This window comes from Antedon mediterranea, chromosome 4, assembly GCF_964355755.1.
Source record: "Antedon mediterranea chromosome 4, ecAntMedi1.1, whole genome shotgun sequence".
NCBI classification, from domain to species: domain Eukaryota; kingdom Metazoa; phylum Echinodermata; class Crinoidea; order Comatulida; family Antedonidae; genus Antedon; species Antedon mediterranea.
Window position 1 is genome coordinate 1,090,895 of NC_092673.1, and position 23,710 is coordinate 1,114,604.

Sequence of the window (23,710 nt, forward strand, 5' to 3'; positions counted from 1 at the left end):
GTATCAGAATTTTGTATGTGAAATAAGCAATTAAGATATATTAGTATCCCCCCAAAATAGAGTATACAAAATGGACGGAACGAAACTTCTAATTATGCAATCGCAATTATGCAATTTTAATATCTATTTTTAAAGATTAAATAAAGTATTTTAAAATGTGGGAAAATGTTTATGGAAATGAGGCTTCGTATGGTATCAGCCCTATCGGCCTTTTCTGTTTTAATATCTATTTTTAAAGATTAAATAAAGTATTTTAAAATGTGGGAAAATGTTTATGGAAATGAGGCTTCGTATGGTATCAGCCCTAATTTATAGATGCAACCATTCGGATAGTCATGATATCAAAGATATTCTTTAATGATATAGACTTCAAACAATAGATAGAAGGCCAGATTATTATTATCTTTAAATATAAAACAGAAAGTTCTTGTTTCTGCCTCGAAATAAAATATTTATTGTACTTGTAGGCCTACTTCATCTATGCCAACAGACAGCTAACTGTAGAGAGAGCCGAGAGAGGGAGCCTTTTAAACAATATGTATACTGCCACCACATGATCGATTGCATAATTATTGCACAATTTTAATAACAAATACATGACTCATGAATGTGTAGAAATCTTAACAACTGACACTAACTGTTTTAAATGCTATTTTGGTAAGAATTAGAATACATTATTATAAATTATAGTTGTACGTGTATAGATCTAATTCATGTTATGCATTATTATACATGAGTAAGCCTAGCTATGGCTAGGCCAATAATTAATATACTTATAAGTTATATACTACTAGGCCTAGTTAGGCCTAGGTTAGGCTAGTAATTTATTTACGCGGCTAGGCTTAACTATACTAGAGACTAGTAGTACAAGTAAGCAGGCATGTCGTGTCCGCGTACACTCACGTCCTAAGTACTATACTAGGCTAGGCTATGCCAGCATAGATGATTCGTACATTTATTTATATTTTATTTATCTAGGCCTAGGCCTATACTTTGTGACCTCTTCAGCACAACAAATAGAAAAACACGCCTAACCTTTATAGTTAGGCCTGCTTAGCTGTATTGTTGTCATGTCAGCATAATATAATAATACAACATTCATGGAAGTGATTAAAGGGAGTTGAAGGATACAGTATTTATTAACAACTGTACTTTTCTACCCCACTGCCTAGCCACTATACATCATTTCAAAGGCCTGTCATAAAGTATTATGTCACAAATACCCTGTTGAAAGAAAGACTGCAAGATTTTCCAAATAGCATAGCGTGTTGACAGTTGAAACTAGACATAAGTTCTGTTTAAAAAATTGTTATTTACGAATTAATCTTTGCCTTATTCCTAAAGATGATGACTACGTGTTCGTTATTAGACTTAAATAAGGACGTGTTGTTCCTGCTTGCATCGTATTTATCCATAAAAGATCTTGGAAGACTCTCGCAAGTATGTCGGCAACTTCGTTCATTCTGCAACCAAGATGCTGTTTGGAGAAATGACAATAAAAAGAGGCTTCTAGCTACGAGTTCAAATGGCAAAGGGAAGTAAGTTTATAATTCAAGTAAATCATCTGAGACACACCCCATTATAATAGTTTTAAAAATAAGAGAGGTTTTTTAAAATAAGAGATGTTTTTTCTATACATTTTCTAATAGTCTACTTTCACCAACCAAGTCTTTAGTTATTCTCTTTTTTGTGTTAGTCTTTACTCAGCTTTTCGATGTTTTTCTGAAAAGTAGTATACGTATGAAACGCCATATGTGCCAAAATATTTGTTTTTTTACTAATATTAAGTCAAAACCTAGACTAAATTTATGGTAATCAAGATTTAAATATTGCATAATAATTTTTTTTTCCACTTTTCATTCCAGATATCCAAAACTGAATCTGAAGGAGATATGTAGACTTTCAAGAAATTGGGAAAATGGATTGATGAAGGATGTACAACTAATTAAGTTGAAGACACAGTAAGTACACAGTGATAAAAGGGAAATGTTTTAACTGATATACAGTCAACTCTCCAAATACCAGACTCTCTGAAAACCAGAAACTCTCCCAAAACCAAAAGGTCCCAAATTCATTTTACCATTAAAAACACATTCTGAATACCAGACTTTCTGGAAAACCAGACATATTAGGCCACCAGCCCAAGGGTGTACGGTATTAGTAGAGTTGTATTGAATTTATAGAAACTAGAAACAAGAACACAGTAAATACACAAGCATTTATTGTTTTCTCAAGAGATATGAATGTGAATTTAACTTTTTAGCTTACTTACTTTTGTTTGTTTACTTCATACAGACTGCTGCCACACTTGCAACTTCAAAAAGATCAACTGTATGTGAGCCATGGAGAAAACGTTCATTGTTATAGAATTAAAAACAATGGCAACATTTCAAAGAACCCTGTTTTAGTGTGTTCCAAGCATGTTCATGACATTTGCAAATTTGTGGTTAAAGATGGCCACATTGTTACTGGGGCAAGGTATGATATCATTACAGTGTATTAAGCTCTGTTTACACTCCCAAAGTTTATGTGACAACAAAATGTGATGTGCCCATTAATGCCAAATCACTACCATATTTGGGCAGATCACACTGTAAAACTAGTTTGTAGACAGAGCTTTATAAAATCAATAGAAAGTGAGTTTAATGGAGCTGTTGGTGGGGGTTTACATGCTTGGCTTCCGATCCCAAGGTCCAGGGTTCGATCCTGATTACTTTTTCTACTCCATTTTATAAGCCTCAAATTCTGGTAGAGATAAAACACCTTATCACACGTTCTTGTTTTATAGAGACCATCAAATAAACATATGGAAGCTTACTAGAGGACCAAATGTCCAGTTTGTCCGCACTCTGAGTGGTCATTCGCTTAAAGTTAACTGTGTTGATACACATGACAGCATGGTATTGTCGGGGTCAGCTGACAAATCATGGCGCCTGTGGTCGTTGGAGCATGACAGATGTCTGTTGGAAAGTGAAATGTCAGATAGGGTACTTTCTGTTGCAATCAATTCCTGGAATAAGTAAGTTACCAGGTACCTACTGTGAAACAAAGTGAACTTATGCCTAAACTAACTTAACTGTTGGACAACTTGACTGTAAAATGAAGTGAACTTATGCCTAAACTAACTTACTGTAACTGTTGGACAACTTGACTGTAAAATGAAGTGAACTTATGCCTAAACTAACTTAACTGTTGGACAACTTGACTGTAAAATGAAGTGAACTTATGCCTAAACTAACTTAACTGTTGGACAACTTGACTGTAAAATGAAGTGAACTTATGCCTAAACTAACTTAACTGTTGGACAACTTGACTGTAAAATGAAGTGAACTTATGCCTAAACTAACTTAACTGTTGGACAACTTGACTGTAAAATGAAGTGAACTTATGCCTAAATTAACTTAACTGTTGGACAACTTGACTGTAAAATGAAGTGAACTTATGCCTAAACTAACTTAACTGTTGGACAACTTGACTGTAAAATGAAGTGAACTTATGCCTAAACTAATTTAACTGTTGGACAACTTGACTGTAAAATGTAATAATATTATATTAGGGAGTTTTCGCAATCTTACAAATACGATAACGAAAACGGATACGTCACGCACACGTATTCGTTTTTCGTAAGCCAGTAAAAATCTGTTTCGCATAGCAACGAAATATTGAGGGCGCCGTCCAAAATATGATTGCGGTAAATTTGAGCGAAGCGCAGGTACGTGTTGCTTAGTGCTTGGCTGCCTAGGCCTAGCGTAACATCAAAGCGAGTGAGGACTAAAAAAAAGCTATTTATCAAAATTTACCTGGCATTTTAGTAAATTACTTTAGTAAATTACTTTCAATAAATCTATAAATTATGTGAAAAATAGATCAAAAACTATACTCGTTTTGTAGTTACAAATATGACTGGTGATATTCGTCAACACGAATACGCTTTACGAATATGAAATGGGGATCAGCTCAAAAGTTTCACAACTGTGTGATGTATCCGTTTTCGTTATCGTATTCGTAAGGTTGCGAAACCTCCCTATTATCTGAAAATGAATGGTTGGTGACAATAACGCTAGTTGGTCATACCCAGTACCGTTTTGATTTTACGATCATTCGGGAAACCACCTCACGGAGTTAAATTGTTGCACCTACATTTTGATTCTAAAACTCTATTTTGATTTTGTTTTTCAGAAATATCATTACAGGTACATCATGTATTAATGACCACAAACCACTTGATATATGGAATATTGAAAAGTAAGACATTTTAGTTATATATATATAGATTAGTGTGGTCCATCCCATTATGTATTAATTAAATAAAACAAAAGAGTGTATCCTTGCCATGTCATTGGTTAATAGTTTTATGTATCATCTCATTTAGTATTAGTTCTTACAAACTGTGATATTGAATGGTTCTATTGAAAGGTTGGTAACTATATTCAGCCAGGGGAAAAATGGCAAACGACTTCCTACTTTCTAGGAGTTTGATCAGATAATCAATTTTTATTTTGACAACTCTTGTAACATGACCACAGTGCTGATTTTAACATTTTCCCCTAACTTCATTAAGTGTTCAGTCAAGCTTTAAATTCATCCAATTCTCCCTCCCTAAACATTAATGATACTAAATAAGTAGTTAATTGATCTATCTAGTGTTAGAAAACAAGTTTGTGTGTATTTTTCAGTGGTAAACACATGTTGACACTTGGTAGTAACTTTAAGATGGGGGCAGGTGTTTTAGATGTGCAATATGAGGATGCTAATACAGTACTGTCTTGTGGTTATGATACATATCTAAGAATATGGGATACAAGATCAAGTAGGTATGTAGAATTGTGCTGCTGCTCTGTGGCGGCTCGCTTGCTACTTTTTTCAATCTATGTAGAACTAGAAAGTGCTTTGTTGCAAATAGCATTAATGTACAATTCTAACGTTCGACGATAACTCTTTGCTGTAATTTTTATTTTGAATTTTTTATTGTTTTAACAGTATTTTAAAGGGCCTATGGCGTGTTTGCAATCTACATTTTTATTTGTTTTTAATCAGTATTTTAACATAGGCCAATAAATTGTATTTTAAAATTGCCTTTTGCAATTTAATGTATTTGTCTTTGTTGTTTTATTGTCTTAATTATGCCAAGCAAAATGAATTTTCATTTTAAAGTGGACCAATCAAATGTCTTGAATCTTGAGTAGGTATGAAGAATATGAGTAGGTGTGTTATGTCTAGGCTACAGCTTCAGTGTCTAATCATATAGAGCTTGTGGACTGTTTGTTATTTTAATGTTTAATGAAACATTTGCAAATAACTTTATACTTTCGTTTCAGATCATGCGTTAGAGAATATGAGGAAGTGGATGACAATGCTCTGTATTGTTTACAAAGTAATGGCGGGTATCTCATAGCAACAGGCTCAAATAGATTTGGTGTTGTCAGGTTATGGGACAAACGAATGACAGAGTGTTTAAGTGTGAGTAAATATAACTGCCACTAACATCATGTTGATTTTCCTCGGGGTCTAAAACTAGTTTGACAAAAAAGTGTGATTTGCCCAAATATGGTAGTGATATATGGGCACATCAATTTTTTTGTAACATAAATTTTGATAGTGTAGACAGAGCTTTAGGATTATACCGTTGATAATACTTTGTTCTTCCATGATTAGTTAGACCTATATCTTTTATAAATTCATTTATATCATTCATTTTGCAGAAATTTTACATTGGAAACAAGAAAAGTGGTTCTGTTTACTCATTGCAATTTAATCTTACAAATATATATGCAAGTCTATCCCATTCCATTCAGACGTTGGATTTCTCCGACTGCAGATAACACTGAATTAGAATAAGAATATATTTATTTTAATATAATAGTATTTAATGCAAAGGTTATAAATATTAATTGTTTTTAACTAATATTAGATCATTGTAAGGTGTTTTTTAAAATCCAAATTAAACTTTTGAGCTAATATTAAAGCATGGTATACAGTAGTATTATATTTGTGCAGTGCATTGACAAAGTATTTTTTAAAATTTGATTTAAGGGATTACAAAGTTTGTATCTAATGAATAGCCTATTATTAATACTATTCATCATGATACATAATTTTACATTTTAATAAAGATATAACATTCTTATAATACTAAATAAACTTAAGGCCAGAAAACTTAAATAGGATGGTGATAAATAATAGAAAAATAAATCATTTTTTACTGTCATTACGTTTATTTGTATGCTGTAGAAATTGTTATTTGTAAAACGTATTTGGCGCCCTCTATACCCATGAAAATATTTTAACTTTTTTTTGTTGACCACGTGTGTCGCGGGTGATTTGAACGGTCAGACGTGACAGACAAGGTGTGTGGAGGTGGTAGCCTAGCTAGGTAGGTGTATTGAATCAATATTATATTCAATAATAATTATTTAAATTGAATAGCCTAATCTTAAATGAAATGCTAATGCAAAAAGTATCTACTGTATAATTTAAAAAAGCCTAGGCCTAGCTAGCCTAAACCTACCTTCCTACCTAGCTAGGCTAGGCCTAGACGTCAAGCAGAGGAGGGAGTGCCATTTAATCTATCTATAGTCGCTCTACTAGGCTATGGTGGGTGTAGCCTAATATAGTCCTACTTTAATAACCTATTATTGCCTAATATGCCTAGGCCCTAGCCTAGTGATTATGGCTAATTAATGAGCCACCAAATTATAACAATGTATATGTTTGGTGTATTGATTGAACCAACAAAGGGATAAAAATATTAATAAAATAAAATATTGTTTCAAGCTAGATATAGGCCTAGCTAGCTTATAAATAATATATGTATGCACACACCACAATTTTCCTATGTAGATTTCTTTTATTTATTTTTTTTTCAGTTTAGTTCACTCTTCCTATCATATCTCCTGCCTTCTTCAAGTCAAGAAAAGGTAAGAAGATTAAATATTTCAATAAACCATTAACACCTTGGGAATGGTGGTTTTTTATGTGATATGCTGTCCGATACTTGATTGATGTCTTAAGTCATGAATGTTCTGCTGGGTAACGTGTGAAGGAACACCAACTCCATATACGACTACACCCCTCTCTGTGGTGCTAAATCCTGTAATGAAAATTGTAATTTACTTTTCTTGTGACTATTCATCTTTTACTGAAATATTTAGTATTTAATAAGGTTAAATAAACCTAGGAGTCATGTCGATTCAATTGCATATTAAAAGCTTTGACATTGTATCGATGGACCAGTCCTATATTAAAAATTAGATTGTTTAAAATTCTGCAGTTCTGTTTATAACAAATCTACTAATACTAAAAGCACTTAGTCTAAACAAGTATCATTACATTGTTCTGTCATAAAATGTTAATACTTATCAATAACATAAGGTAAGATAGTTATATGACCTTATTTGGAAATCATGAATATTCATAAGATGGTTATTATTAGTAACATATTCTTGGCATTTAGCAGACACATAGATAATAACCTAATACATTAATAATATAAATATTTATAAACCGTGGTAAAGACGTTAATGTAACTAATGTTTACAACATGAGTTAATGACACCATGTTATAAGGAGCAGATTAATGTGTTAAACAGAAGCATTTATAGTGAAAACAGATTTCTTTTAGTTCAAATAAAGTTTACAAAATAAGCAAAGTAAACCTATGCAATAACTGAGTCATTCTTTCATTTAAAAACTGGATTTGGTTTTCAAATATAGTTTAATTTAAAACCTTCCTACTAACTAGTACAGTTCCGGTCCTTGTGTATGTATGGAAGAAGCATGCAATAGCAACATTTTGGAAATTATTTGTTTATTTGTATAAACATTTCTTCATGTTATTAAAAAAAAAAAACATGGAACAAAACATACAAACAAAAGCACACTCTGCCTAGCATAGAGCAACATAATATTGTCTATTAATTAGGGTAATATTGGAGTAGACTATAAGCAGCCTAATTTAAAACAGAAAATGTCCTGTTTTTCAATTACTTTTGATTGAAAAGTACAGTGCCTGTAATATCAGATTACTGTAAAGATCTTTTAACAATGGTGTATAGCGCCCTCATATAGAATAAAAGGGGGAAAAAAAGATTACTAATACTAGTTAATTTGAATAAACACCAATAAATATTTACAGCTTTTTTCTCATAAAAACATTAATTGTATACACTTTACTTTAGATGTTTAATTATTTATGAGTCACTCATGGTGTGATATTGTATAACACTTTACATAACAGTATACTGTACATTAATCTCAGTTATAAGCCCAGTTAAACCTAGTTATAAGCCCTAACATTATCAAACAATTAATTGTTTCTTTTTTAAAAATACAGTACTGTAAGTAGGGAAATTTTATATTTGTTATTATACGGTATTGAATTGAACACAAATAGAAACAAAAAATCCAGGACTCGCAATTGAAAGTCATTTTTCTGTCTTTAAACAAAATGATTTAGTACGACTAAGTTCAATAGCCTACAGTAGGATTGAAAAGGCATAAAAAAAATCTACAAGTCTCGCAATGATCTTCTGTAGTACAATTGTTTGTTTTAACATGTCCCTAGATTTATATACCTTTCCCTAGACCCATTTACAGTGCTTTAATTTAGTAGTGGCCTCTTGGAAAAATAAATACAGCTTTTTATGTGTCTAAGGCATGATGTAAGTATACACTATTTCTATACACAATCACTGTATAGTGTATTGTAATTTGAAATTGACGTTAATAAAAAGAAGTAGACCTATCGTATGAGAATTATATTGGTTGGTGGGAATACTGTAGGCGTAAATTTGAATATTTAGGCCTATTACAAAAAGTCTGTTTATGCACCTTGATCTCTAGCTAAAAGTTAATAATCAGTAGGAATAAGTCACACCTGAAACCTTGTCTACACTATCAAACATTTGACATCTGACAACAAACGTAATGTGCCCAAATATATCATATTTTTTTGTCACAGAAGAGAGAGTCTTTACTCGAATGGGCTTAACACTAAAACAGTCAAGTATTTGAATTTACCCTTTCTATAGGTAATGTTCTATCTTAACTAAGAGGATGGTGCTTAGGATGCCAAATAGGATGGAGTCTTTTACATATTAGACTAAAATTGCCATTTACCATGAGCATCTACTGTATGTAGATCATGTGTGTTGAGTTTTCATCTAAGCTCGACGACGTCAATTTGGTTATTTGCTAGAGTCCTCAGAGACGCCACTTCTGCTTTGTTAAATTAGTATATATTATGTATGATTTTAAATTTACTACATACTGCGGAAAATCACAGGTCGGGTCCCAAATAAAATGTAATTGTGAATGTTTAAATGTAAAATTTCCAATTGTTATGTTTTTATGAATATTGGACAATAAAAGTTTTTGAATTTTGAATTTTTTGGAACAAAAATAGTGATATAATGTGTACAAACCAGATGAACATTCAGAGTCAAATTAGCGATATAGCTATGACATTTTGTTACATTGTAGAGGCCTCCTATATGATCAGTTATATTTGCTTCAGATTGCCATTGCCAAATTAATGTCATTAAGTAATTAAAAACTAATCATAAATTGCTTAGCAACCTAATGACCATTTCAAATGAATGCTACGTTCTGGCCTAGAATCCTGCTGTTTGATAAGAATGTTCGACTGTCAACTTCATAACAAAATATTTTGATGGATGCTTGTCCTTTGTCATACTGACAGTGAAAGTATAGGTTGAGCGATATACCATCCTTATCTAACTATTTTTATATACAAAGTCTAATTGAATTCTTTATCTATTACGCCATATATTTTATTTGATTGTATTTTTTTTAGGATTAAAACGGTTTTATAACAATAATTACATCAAAAATCAAATTAGGGAAGAATGCTATGGGTATCAGCATAGAGATATTATCTCTATGGTATCAGTGACTGGATCTCAATGGAGATACAAAATAAAATTAGCAAAAACCTAAAAAGTAAAACAGCTAGACAAATTTGGCTTTATTAGTGCAAGGCTATTAATACAATTTAAAACATAAAGTCACTAGAACATTTACAATATTCAGAAATAAGTTAAAAGTTAGTTACAAACCACCAATTGCGTATGTTTTATGATTACACAGTTGATTCCAATAGAAACAACTGGAATGCTATTGTTCTTAAGATTCTTGACATTGTAAATTACCCCATTACTAAACTTGTGAAGGATACACATCCCTAGCCACCATACAGTCGCCAAATAATTTGTTATTGAAATAAACTACCAGATTAAACACTTGTTATAACATACAACATCCTTAAATAGGTGGATTGTTGGCCTACTGTTTCTTTGTCTTCTAAAATAATTTATATTATCTTATATCACAATTTATTTGATTAATAAAGGGATGATTTTTTTTATTTATGTGGTGCTCAAAATTTAAATTATTTTGTGTTTTCACTATACTATTATCTTCTACTATATTTATTATTAAATTATTAAATTATTAGAGAACATTTATAAAATGGCAAAACAGGTGAAATCTGTCAGTAATGAAAGTAAGTGCTTAATTTTAAGCAATAGGCTTAAGGGCCTCTTTACTCAAATTTCACTTCTAGTAAATTCGGCACTGAATGTAAAAGTACTTATTTGCCTTTTTTGCTTATTCATTCATAAATAAATGTGTTATCCAGTGAGCATAAGTTCTACACTATCAAACTAGTTTGACAAAAAAAATGTGATGTGCCCAAATATGGTAGTGATATGCCCAAATATGGTAGTAGTATGACATCATGTCCGTGTATGGGCACATCATATTGTTTGTGCCACCTAAATGTTGATAGTGTAGACGGAGCTTTAGGGTTACATTTGGCATTTGCTTTGTGATCAAAAAATAAAATAAATTGAAATACATAAACACAGTTATAATTCTCAAACATTGTTCACCACAAGCATTGAAATCATGTGTAGAAGACCATTAACACGTACTAATATTCAGATCCTGTCGAGAACAACACTAGTTTTTAAAACGATATTGGCTACAGTATGATCATTAGCTAATGAATAAAACTGAGTTAGTTTCTAGTTAATCGACAGAGAACAACAGAGACATATTCACATAAACCAGGGAGTTCTTATTAGTAACTCCCTGCATAAACTACATTAATAATTACATTTCTAGTTTGTATAATTTTGTTTCCTAAAGCGTGGTTCCCACTAGCGACGCAACACAAGGACGTAACGCAACGCAAGTGAATTGACCAATCACAAGCGATGGCTTATTCGCTTGTGGTTGCTAACTGTCTATAACTTCGCTTGTCATTGGTTAAAACGCTTGCGTTGCGTTTACGTCCTTGCGTTACGTTCTAGTGGGAACCACGCTTTAGTAAACTTATTTTATGTAAAATAATATGTAACATTTATTTAACTTTTTCCTGGTATAAGATGACTTAATAAACAGCAAAGTTTAAAAATACATTTTTCTAAAGAATATAGAATTCATGGTCAGCATTTCTTTGTACTTTGTTTTGTTTGTCATCAAATGTATTACCAGTTGTTTTCTGGTCACGCTTATTCTAATCACAGCAGCAGCTTCTCATCATGGGGGAGTTACTTATCGGAAGTAATAGTTCTACACTTGTGATTTCACAGTCTCTGTCTTTCTCATTACCCACACAATTAATGTTATCGCCCACAGCTTTATATTTTAGAGTATTTTTAAAAAGTTGTGTGGTTTTTAGAGATTGGAACTTATGTAAAAGGAAATAACATCTATTATCATTGAATGGCTGTAAGCAAGTGAAGGCAGTGTGGGCTGTTGCCGTTAGTTGAATGATTTGATGTTGTATTGTTATTTAAAGTACTTTTTACAACAGTTAGTTTCTATAAAAATGAAGAAAATTAAAGTCATACAGTTAATACTGAAATATCAAATTTCTTGTAGTTTTTTTTTTCAGCTCAGTTTTATTCTTGTTAATTGATAAATTTTATTTTTAGATATTTCTGAGAAACACAAATATTTCTTGCAATTTTCTCATTTTCATGTTTTATTCTTGGGGTCTGTTTCCGCTGAAAAAATGAAAATAATCGATTTTTTCCAGTCACCGCAAACCACAAAAATAATCGCGTTGCAATTGAAAATTGCTACGACTTTAAGCGGTTATTCAGGTAATCGGTTTTTAAAATCACGTCATCATTCTCCCACAGCGCAGTTCAAGTTATGAAAGGCCGATGAGAGTTGGTTTGTTTACATTCTATCGCTGCCTAAAACTCTCACATGTAGGATTAAAAATTACTCTTACGTAAAGCTATATTATTTGTAAAATAAACATCTAGGCCTACTACCGTACCACATACAACAGAATAATGATGTTATATTAATAAGGACACGTCGGCGAAAAAAGTTCGTTTCGCCGTTCGTTGGTTCTACCTTCGGCCTGCTAGGCCTAGGCCTATGCTATATATTTCTACCAAACAAACAGGCCTAAAAAATGACATGTAAAACATCGTTAGCCTGGACTGGTGGTATGTAACGGGTGTACTTGTAACACAGAATCCTGGAGTCTCTCGGTATAATTCTTCCCCACAAAATAATAAAAATCAAATGTTTAACATTTGATTGTTATTCGGTCTACATCGCGATCGTGGTTTTGCTGATCGCCGTCGATATTGCGCAAATAAACAGCATGCTTTGTGACGTGAATAAGTTTGTCATACTCTAGAGGTCAAAGTGAGGTCAATAATCGCTATTTGTGTTGCAGCTCAAAACTGCTCCGCAATAAGCGGTTAAAACAAGAAATAATCGATTAAAACACGCAATGGATTGAGTGTTTTTAATCGGTTATTTTTAATCGGTTATTTTATTTTGCGCCGTTTCTGCTGCCCAAAAATAATCGATTAAAAAAATAAACGGTTAATAATCGATTATTTCTGCTCAGCAGAAACAGGCCCTTGGATAAATTTTATTTTTAGATATTTCTCAGAAGTATGAAGCACAATTATTGATTATTTAAATTGTTTTTAATTGTAATGGCTATATGATAAGTTGCATTGCCAGATTAATAATTACTGGCCAGTTAATAGAGATTCGTCATCAAAATCTTTGTTGTGATCTACTATCATCAATATCTGCATCATCATCATTAATAATCGGTCATTATCATTATCATAATCGTCAAAATCAGCATCTATATAAATATATATATATAAATGTAACTAAAATTGGAACATTTTAACATTTTTAATATGCTTTTAAGGGTTCATTACACTTTGTCTACACTATCAAACTAGTTTGAAAAAAAAATTTTGATTTGTGTAAATATGGTAGTGATATACCCAAATGTGGTAGTGATATGATGTAATCATGTCCATATATGGGCACATCACATTTTTTTATCACATAAAGTTTGATAGTGTAGACAGAGCTTTAGATTTATGGAAATAATGATGATCTGTTTGATCTGTTATCATTGATGTTTGGTCACTGTCATGTTTACTCCAGAAAATTGACTTCAACGCCTTGTTTATTAGTGATTTGTCATTTTTGTTTACTTTCTTTAAAGCCCTAATGAAAGGTAACCTCATAAAACATCATGTAAAATAAATTGATATTCATAAATCATTTTTGTAAACGACGTAAAGCAATTTCTTGATACCATAATACTTTTCAAATTGCAGTCTGTTAAATACTGAACTGCTCCAACTTATGTGTGTATAAATAGAATTAATTGGTCAAGAAAAAAAGCCAATTTCCTGTGAAATGATGTAGGGAACCATTGTTATTAGTAACATGTCTTATAATATATCAAGGTGAACTTAATAATAATTATTTTTTTGTATTTATGTTGCATTGCAATGTTTCAAAATCATACCATTGGGGAAACGTTTATTTGAGGATACTCCAATGATGCATTTAAAATAGATTTATAAATCTTGGTAATCAAAAATTGATACTTGTTCCCAGGATGAAGGAAAGTAACATGAAAGTCACATTCAGAAATTGAAATCATTAATGTTCTTTTTTAGTCTTATTTTAATGTGTTTGTACCTTCAATATTTCAACATATTTGTTTATTACTTTTCTCTGTTGTAGATAGCTGGATGGCAACGATCGAGACAGCTGACATACATCCATTTGCTTCCGTTTCTTGCTTTGACTAAATATTTATCCACAGCAAGTCTTGTGCCAAAAGAAGACTGTGTTGATAAATGTTCAACAACTGTGTTCTGTTTGTATTTTTAATATATAATATAATATAATAATAATAATAATAATATAGGCCTATATATAATACAGTAAGAATATTTAATATTATTATTACACAAAATTGCTTTGGATTTTGACGCATAAAAATAAGAAATGTTTTCTACCTGAAATTCTTTGTGTTGTTTTATTTGTAAGACTTAAATTATTACCTTCTTAATTATATTATTTTAAATTGCTTTGCTTTTAAAAATAATTACTGTACTATTATAAGCTATTTCCAATATATGTTTGCTGTTTAATGTTCAGTGATGAATACAAATGTCATTTTTAATTATTATGATTTAAAGTAAAAATAATTTAGCATCTTTGAATTAAAGGACAGCCAAAAAATGTTACTGCATGAATTTGCTAAAAATAATCAGCAATGATTTGGACCAATGACCAATCAAAAAAAAAAATTTCACAGCTGTCCCGATCCATTCAGATTTGATTGTACAATTATAAGGTTGTGTTATGCACTTTTTTTTACTTAATATACTTTTGAACCAATTTCTTTAATTGTTGATAGTTTTATCGGTTAATGAGCGTCTCAGCTGTTTCCATTAGTACGTCGTTAGATTACTCATAATTAAAATTTCTTTCAAGATATTCTATAGCGATAGTAAGCATTTCATTGGATGACTTCAATGTGAACCTTAATTCTCATGTGTTAACTCATCCCCTTGGTAAATGAATTCAGTTGAGATTATGCAATAATGTTAACATACGCCGCTAAGCTTATCTTCATCCTAAATGGCGAAATATTATTACGGAGCGATGAAGCATGTTATGTCAAATGATATCGGAAACTTTCCCTTTTGAATTAATTTACATATTGCCTTCACCTGTAGTGTGAATCTGGGTTCAAATATTAATATTTGCATTAAATGTCACTTAACAGTAATCAAATTTAGAACTGTAACAGCCAAATTATGCTGAGAACCTTGACAAAATATTACATTGAAATATATCATTGCGAAATGGAAAACATTAGTGTCAAATATATAATTGTAAGTTACAATTATGTTTGATCTTCGGGATGTTGTTAAAAATTAAGATGAGATGAAATTAGAAATGGCTGAATATTGGGATGTGACCTTTTGAGACACGCCGAAGCATACAGGTAAAAACATCAAAGCTACTCAAGTAGATCACCTGTGACTAGTTCCCATTTACTGTCGCCTGTAATAATATTAATAAAGAAATGCAGTTTATAGTCAGTTAATATATATTTTATTTATGCGAAACCTGGCTCCAGTGCCAAACAAATTTAAACTTAATGTTTGAAGTACGGAGAAAAATGCTCCGAGGGAATGCCAGTCATTTTGTAATGAAATTTTGTCGTGTATGGTGCACAGCTTGCCAAGACGATCAACTTCTCTTCGTTAACGGTTCTGTATAATGTTTCCAATTTGATTCATTTTAACAGATAAATTTACCTTTTCTCGTTAAAAGGTTTAAGATAACTGAACTTTGACTGATACACCAGGTGACGGTTTAATATCATCTAATTTTATTTTCCTTTTTCATTTAGAAATTGATTGCTGTATATTCGCCATGAACTCTGCCAGGATTTCTAGCTATGTTTGCCATTTAAAACTTGCTTTTTACATTTAATAGTTTTTTATTTTGTCAGTGAGTAATCGTATTTGATTTATAAGCACACAACCCATCATACTCTTGAGGTTGTGGTGTGTGCGCATATTTTCTTCTCTTTTTATTATTTTCCAATAATGATAATTCCATTATTTAGTGAATTGAATGTATAAAACTTATTAAATATAATACTTTTAAATTGAATACTGCAATAGCAATTTAAAACCTCTTCAGCTGTTACTAAGAGGATTGCAATTTTATCGTGCATTTAGAACATAATTTAATGGTGATAACTAATAATTTGGCCTTTTTTATACGACTATTGACAAGTTCCTGTAATTTCGATCCATTATTCAAGTATTTTTAGAGCCGGAGTTTATCCCGTCTTTCCACGGAATTAATCGCTAAATCCGTCAATTGAGTAATGAAGTGCTGTTGAACAAATCTTGTCATGTGACCAGGTTTACATTCATTTTCCTCGTATTCACTTTCATATTATTTTCCATAATTAAAAATGACTACTTCTAACATTACTAGTTAAAAGCCTTTTAAATTAATATCTGTCAGATACAGTATCAGGCATGAATTTAGTACCCTAACCCCCCCCCCCCCTCTCCCCCTTTACAATTTAAAGGGGGAGTACTTATTCTGTTCTATTTCATCTTTTTGTACGACTTAGTTCAAATGGTTAAAATGCCAGAATATCTCTGCTCACAAATAAACAAGTATTATTTCTAAGCCTCTTAGTCTTAGTCAACTTTTAAATATTTTACTTTTTTGTAAATCCTTGAATCGTCTGTTTTTATTATTTTAAATCAATTTGTTCTTGGAATTCCAGCTTTCTTTATATGTTTGACATTAGTGTACAGCTGTGTTAATCGATGTCTAAGAATAAAGACGTATTTTGGAAAAAAATATTCAAATAAGAACTATTTCTCACAAAAAACGCTGCTTATCTCAAGATAACTACTGCCTACATGCATCTCAATATTTATCAGCAAAAGTTTTTTTTTTCCCCAAACATGCTTTTGGTTGTGTGCATGCATGCCCATTCCAAGTTTCCAAATACCATTTTTTCATCAGTAGTAAACTACAAAGTACAAGCTATCGCATGGGAACTGTTTCCTAATTCTTTCCGTACTCTTGAATATACTGCCTAAAAAAGCGGCGCGAAAACTTCCTTTTTTGACTTTAAATACTATATCCATCTATCATTGACTTTCCATCCATAGAATTTGAACATATTACAGCACTGATTAACTGTGTAACTGTCTTGTGTACACTAGCTGTCAGACAACTAATCAATTATTGTATTGCATTGATTATTAATTGTTTAATTATGATTTCATTTATCAATAATCAACATTTTCCCTCTCTCAATATACATTTAACATTGACACTAAGAAACACATGATTCTTTGCAAAATCTACTAGCGACCTTTTAAGATTATTCTTTGATGTGAGGGCGCCATAAAAGCATGTACAAGTTATTGATCTATCCATACTATATTTGTGTATGAACTTTGAACTCTGCTATTTATACTGGTATAGTATATTTTACTAATTTTTGTGAAAACAAAGGCCAATTTTTTTATGACAGTTTATTACATGTTTATCATTTATGATAAGCAGTTAAAGAGACTCTATTTTTTATCACCTCCATATATTTTCAAATTTTGCAATACAACATTTCAGAATAAACAAAGGCAATATTCGCTAAAGATTTTATGCCTGAAATTGTGCAGCAGAATTGTAGATTCATGTTTTATACAAATATAATATTGAAATGGCATCTTTATTCTGCTGCAATAAATGCAGTAACTATATTTTGTATTTGTATGGTAATTGTTGCTTCTACAGTGAGAAATGAAACCAAAAAAAAATCATACATTATTGTAGTAAATGTATAGTTACTGGAGTAACTGCAGTAGAATATTTTGGATATGCTCAGGCACCAGAGAAATGGAACCAACTTCCTTGTTCCATCCGTTTACACTACATCCCTTTTTCACTTCAAATCTCTCATGAAAACTCACCTATTTAAATAGCTATTCTTTTCATATTTCGCTGTGAGACTCCGATAAAGAGCGCTTTAAATGTTTAATATTATTATTTTTTATGATATCATCCCTAAGTTAGATGGATATCTTTAATCAATAAATATAACATTAGTTCAATAACATAATCTTTAAAAAGGTAGCTTTTATCCAAATTTAGGACTGCCAAATATGATGGATGTTTTGCTATACATTGCTAGCTGCTTCCATAGGTCAATAGCTTTTAACTTAACCTTCCTTACTAATCTTATACTTCCAGCGTGGATTACAGAATGTGTCTTAGATGATGTATTACAGCGTTGAAGTTCATGTGTTTTAAAAACATCTGCTACATAAAGGTAATGTAATGATTATTTGTAGAAGTTTTTCAGACTTGAGAATCTATTTTGATCAATGATACCAAGATAACCTGAAGAACATCTAGATATTTAGCAAGTTTGTCGTGCTTAGCACTTGCTTATTGGTTTTCAAAGCGGCCAGTTAGTAATCTTGATCTACCGGACTCTATTACACCATATCAGTCCTGCAACACTTGATTCCCAATGCTGTATCTCCACATACTATCTATTTCCGAAGTAGGGTGCCTGTATCAATGGTTAAGGGTTATGTTACCACTATACATGTGAAAAATGTATTACCAAATATTCCTATGATACTTCGGAAATATACAGTATACAGTACCAAGAATCTGCTGCCCGCAAAGGGGAATTTAAATAAATTTAAAACTTCAAAACTGTTAGTTGGAAATTTTGGACCCCATATTGGAACAAGACACATACCATATTTCTATACAAAATGTTTTTTTATACCGATTTTGAGGATATGCAGTATAAAGTCCAGGTTTGTTATTCATTTTCCATCATCAATTGAGTGTCACAGATCTAGGAGTTAGCTAACATAAAGCCGGCTTAAATCACAATCAAACGTTGATGGCAAATCACTCTTGACACTAAATAAGTAGTCTGTTGAAATCCAATCTATCAATATTCATTTACCTTGTCATGAACACCACAACAGTATTGAATGTTATTGATGTATGTTAGGTGTACATTAAAAATAATGCTGAACACTTGATTGTATTATGTTATATAACATTCACATTAGATCATAGACCCATACATTAGGTTTGAATAAAGCTCTGTCTACACTATCAAACTAGTTTGACAACAAATGTGATGTGCCCATATATTGACATGATGATGTCATATCACTACCATTTGGGCATATCACTACCATATTTAGGCATTTCACTACCATATTTAGGCACATCACACTTTGTTGTCAAACTAGTTTGATAGTGTAGACAGAGCTTTAGCAAGACAGGACTTAATTACAATATTTTTTCTTTTTTTTTTCTTTCATTTATTTGGCATCTCAATACATAACATTAAAAATACATCAATAATATATATAATCACCTTAAATATTAAAATACATCAAAAAAGCAAATAAAAATGGCGGGATTAATGAAGTCTGACGATGCACGGGAAAACACATAAAGTCGTTTAAAGTAAAACAACTTAATTCCAATGTGGTCCCTAAAAAGATAGTAATTATAATTTTATAATTGATATATTTGATATTTCTTAAATAATTTATATAATCTATTTTTTACTTGTTTTTTTAGTTTTAAACATGTTAAACTTATGTGTTAGAGAAAAGATATTAGTTTAATTGTTGTTTTTTTGGAGTTTCTAATTGTGTTATATTATTTATATTTTATTTGTTTTGTTTTGAGGAGCCTATTCACAACAAGCTTTGCTTTCTTTTAGGCTCCTCCACTTTATATATTTGTAAAGTGAAATAAATAAATGAATGAATGAATGAAATATGCTTTATTAAAACATGACACACATAGGATGAATGTTTTTTTCAGACCTATAGTTATATTAGATTTTAGATTTCAAATTTCTCGATATGTGATTACTTTGTTAGGACCCTGCACCTAAAGGCTTGGTTATTCATAAGTTTCCTTTTCCACTCACTGATCTATGGTACTAACTACTATTCTCTCTTTAAAAATATTCTTATTTACATAAAAGCAATACAAAATGATTTGTGGGAAAAAAAAGTGAAATAAATATAATAACAACTCCCTGCTACAGCTACACAAATATATTAGACTTTTAAGGCTTTTAAGTGGCAGGAAATAACATTCTAATATAAATGGACAGATTATTGTAAAATTAAAAATCTCTTGAAAAGCACAATAATAATTTGTCATCCCTCATTTATTCAGTCACAACTTAACACATTCCCATGATACTGGTGAGTGTTTGGAGCACATGGTAGTACCGTCCTATACTCGGTCAATGTGATTCAGTCACAACTTAACACATTCCCATGTTTACTGATGAGTGTTTGGAGCACATGGTAGCACCCTATATCGGGTCAATGTGACAATAGGCATCACTTTTAGGCATCTGTTTGGGCTGTAGACAGATGTAGAATACCATAAGGTAAGGCTTAAGATAAATAGCACAAATCTGTACATCTGTTTACCTACATTTATCACCACTAAGTACTACTACTACTACTACTCTTACATGTATCGTTTCTTATTAATGTTTGGAAAAAAAAATATATGAAATTAAGAACAAAGGTATGAAATAGGAAGTTGGTGTACACCAATCCTAAACTTTCTGAATCTGAGAGGATTATTGCTTTAGAGAGAGAAATATATGTTCCTTCAGATCTCCTATAGAAGATGATTTGTTCCATTTGAACCTTTTACAGTACAAAAAAAAAATATAAAAAAAAATAATTTAAAATATTGAATAGAATACATTTTCTTGGCAGCAAAAACAGGACAAATTTTAGTAACCAGTTATTCTCTGCTTCAATACAAAATAATGGTTATTTGATTTGACAACCGCAGACTTTATTTCAACAACACTTAAGTAACATTTGAATTGACCATTGAATTTCTTCCACTGATTTAAACCGTTACTTAGGAGCACATATTTAGCAGAAATGCTATATAAAAATTATATTTTAAATCTATTTGAAATAAACAATTTATTTGGCGCTATATGGCAGAAACAAACCCATATGTTCTTATAGAATTGTTTTTGCTAGGCATATATTGTATCTACATCCAGATTGGATTTGACATTTGATTGGTACATATGTCAGGTGTTATACAGAAGGATTATTCAAGATTTATCAGCTTGATATCATCTGGCTATGTGCATGGTTTATAGCATTAGTTTCATGTCCTTTATACCATTGACCTTGTCAACAAAGCTGATGTAGTAAACAAAACAAAACAAAACTATCAATAAAACATATATCATTCAATTTGGCTTTTTTCATTGGCAAATGTTTTTGTTTGGCACCTTCAACCTCCACTAGAATACATAGATAGATTGATTATTAAATGGATGGATGGATGTTAAGAATGAATTGATGGGATAGAATTAGATGGATGTACGGGAGTGGGTTAGATGGACAAGAGATGGATTGTAATAGATGGACGGAAGATGTATGGATGGACAGATAGATGGTATATTCATTACTTGTGAAACTGGGTGAGTGGGGAACACAGGCTTTAAGTCATAGTGATTAGGTTCGCTTTTGTGTCCCATGCCAGCTCACTCAGTTAGTTCTATTGTTTTTTTTGTATGTCGTGTTCTTCATGTATTTTATATTTGGCAATAAAAGAATAAGAATAAGATGGACCGGAGATGGACGGGAGAGTGATGGATGAAAGGGATGTTAAGAATAAATGGATGGTGGAATGAATGGGATAGAATTGAATGGATGGACAGGAGTGGGATAGATGGACGGGAGATGGATGGACAGGAAGATGGATGGGAGATGGATGGATGGACAGATAGATGGATGGGAGATGGAATGTTAAGAATGAATAAATGGTTGAATGGATGGGATAGAATTGAATGGATGGACTGGAGTGGGATGGATGGATGTATGGAATGTTTATTTAAATCATTAAATCAAGATGCACATTATATGATAATATACAAGTGAATAAAAAAGAAAACTGAGTAACTAATACCCGAGTATTATGAGATTTCCTGTTAAAGGATTAACTGTAAAGTAATGGATAGAGATGTTATTATGAAAACCTGTAGGCCATCATGTACTGGACATGGAATCATGTACTACTAGCTACACTATATCTTGTACATTATTAGCTCTTTTAAATAGGATAAACAAGAGGAAGTGGTGGGGTGGGGCTGCTGGCGGCTGGCTATACATGTTCTATTAAAAATGTTTCACAGCACAAAGAGTGGCATTTGGATATCATGCTGTAGGCTATTGAATGTTCAAAATTGATAATGAGAATGTATTCAATCACAAATTTTCTAGACTACTGATAATTGAGCTTTTAACGTAGGCGGTTTAAAGCGCTGTCTACACTATCAAACTTTGTGTGTCAAAAAAGATGTGATATGCCCATATATGGACTGATGATGTCATGTCACTTAAATATTTGGGCATATCACTACCATATTTGGGCGCATCATACTTTTTTTTGTCAAAGTAGTTCGATAGTGTAGACAGAGGTTTAGATTGCTTTCCCCTCTCACTAAACGATGCTTGGTAAAGTATTGATATCAACCTTCTTCTTAAACCAGAAGCCCTTTTTATTTATGGCATTCATTTTATTGTTACAGTGTTGTTCAGACTAAAAATACTGTTTATTTAATATGTGCACTTTGTGACACTTTAGGGATTTTAAACAAAATATTTTCAGAAATAAAGAATATATTAAAAGTTAATCCTGTAACTATTTAAAAAGAAAACAGATCAATAAAATTTACATAAGATAGAGGCTTGATTTATAGCAGCCAGCAGACCCATCGATTTGTGATGCCAATGATGAGTAAAAAATATTTTAATATTGTACAATCATACCAGTAATTGTTATGTATCATTATTTTAAAGTTTTTTTCTTTTCTGACTCATAGTTTAAGTATTTTGAAAAATAGTATTTACAACTACTGTAGCACTACAATGCCTTGCTAAAAACTGAAAATAATAATAATAATTTTCTTCTGGCACTAGCACTACACAATGTCTAATTGCTAAAGCAAAAAATAATAATTTTCTTCTGGTTTGAATAATAAATGTTACCGTCTCGCTATGCCAATACATGGGCATAATTCACTTCTCTCTTAATCTACTTTTTTCCTTGTTTAGTGAAACCCAAGTGTAAATGTCTTGTACCCAGAAGCACTGCACATGTAAATATGTAATTAGATCAAAAAGTCAAGGCAGGTATCTTCTAAAATTCCATATTTCTCCTATATTACACCACAGCCTTAAGACATTCATACAAAGGCATTGCCATTACTACCATAGACATTCCTCTACTAAACACCCCACAAGAAGAATCCCAAAACACTACCAATGCTGGGATTATTTGCCCCTCTGTACCTCACCCCAGGCGTAAATACTTAATTTCACTGTCATTTGAATTCCATGTGAATGTAGTAAAATTGAATTGAATCTCAAGTATAATTTCAATACATCACAACCCAGAAAGACATAAATACTTTTTCTTTTTTCTGCACCATATTTAAATTTTTTTTGAGAAATTCAAAAGATTGACGGCAAAATATCTAATTATTTATTTTGAGAAATTTAAAAGATCAACAGCAAATATGTAGTTTATTGCTCCTAGAAAATTGTGGACTGGAGATTGGGACAGGCGAAGTTTAGTGTGATTTGCCATCATCCACCATCCTGGTACAAAGTAACTAGTAACTCAACTATAGAGAAAGCTAGAACACATTGATTTTAAAACTTTTTTTTTCATATTTTACTTAACAAAGGAAAATGTTTTATTTGCAAAATAAAATATTTTCTGTGTATCTTTGATC

The 23,710-nt window shown here is 31.5% G+C and overlaps 2 protein-coding genes across 8 annotated transcripts in view; both read left to right on the top strand.

The window, feature by feature from the left end:
- Nucleotides 1–1,347: 1,347 nt before the first annotated feature.
- Nucleotides 1,348–5,822, top strand: LOC140046633 (F-box/WD repeat-containing protein 4-like). Its single transcript, XM_072091327.1, has 8 exons — nucleotides 1,348–1,538; nucleotides 1,866–1,961; nucleotides 2,296–2,478; nucleotides 2,789–3,019; nucleotides 4,180–4,245; nucleotides 4,677–4,814; nucleotides 5,319–5,460; nucleotides 5,703–5,822. The coding sequence occupies exons 1-8, from the start codon at nucleotides 1,348–1,350 to the stop codon at nucleotides 5,820–5,822; spliced, it is 1,167 nt and encodes a 388-aa protein (XP_071947428.1).
- A 1,051-nt stretch (nucleotides 5,823–6,873) lies between these two features.
- Nucleotides 6,874–23,710, top strand: part of LOC140046098 (fibroblast growth factor receptor-like) — an 81,660-nt gene continuing 64,823 nt past the window's right edge. For 3 of the 7 annotated variants that reach the window (XR_011844733.1, XM_072090618.1, XM_072090620.1), the window contains exons 1-2: nucleotides 6,874–6,917; nucleotides 18,121–18,199. The gene's annotated coding sequence lies outside the window, so the exon portion shown is untranslated. The remainder of the gene's footprint in view (nucleotides 6,918–18,120; nucleotides 18,200–23,710) is intronic. The other 4 variants (XM_072090625.1, XM_072090623.1, XM_072090624.1 and 1 more) reach the window with 2 other exon arrangements.

Excerpts from the sequence above, each read along its gene's own strand:
- LOC140046633 (XM_072091327.1), top strand. The coding sequence starts at position 1,348 with ATGACTACGTGTTCGTTATTAGACTTAAATAAGGACGTGTTGTTCCTG. Across the intron at positions 2,479-2,788 it reads CACATTGTTACTGGGGCAAG|AGACCATCAAATAAACATAT; the intron begins GTATGATATCAT and ends CTTGTTTTATAG. Across the intron at positions 4,246-4,676 it reads GATATATGGAATATTGAAAA|TGGTAAACACATGTTGACAC; the intron begins GTAAGACATTTT and ends TGTATTTTTCAG.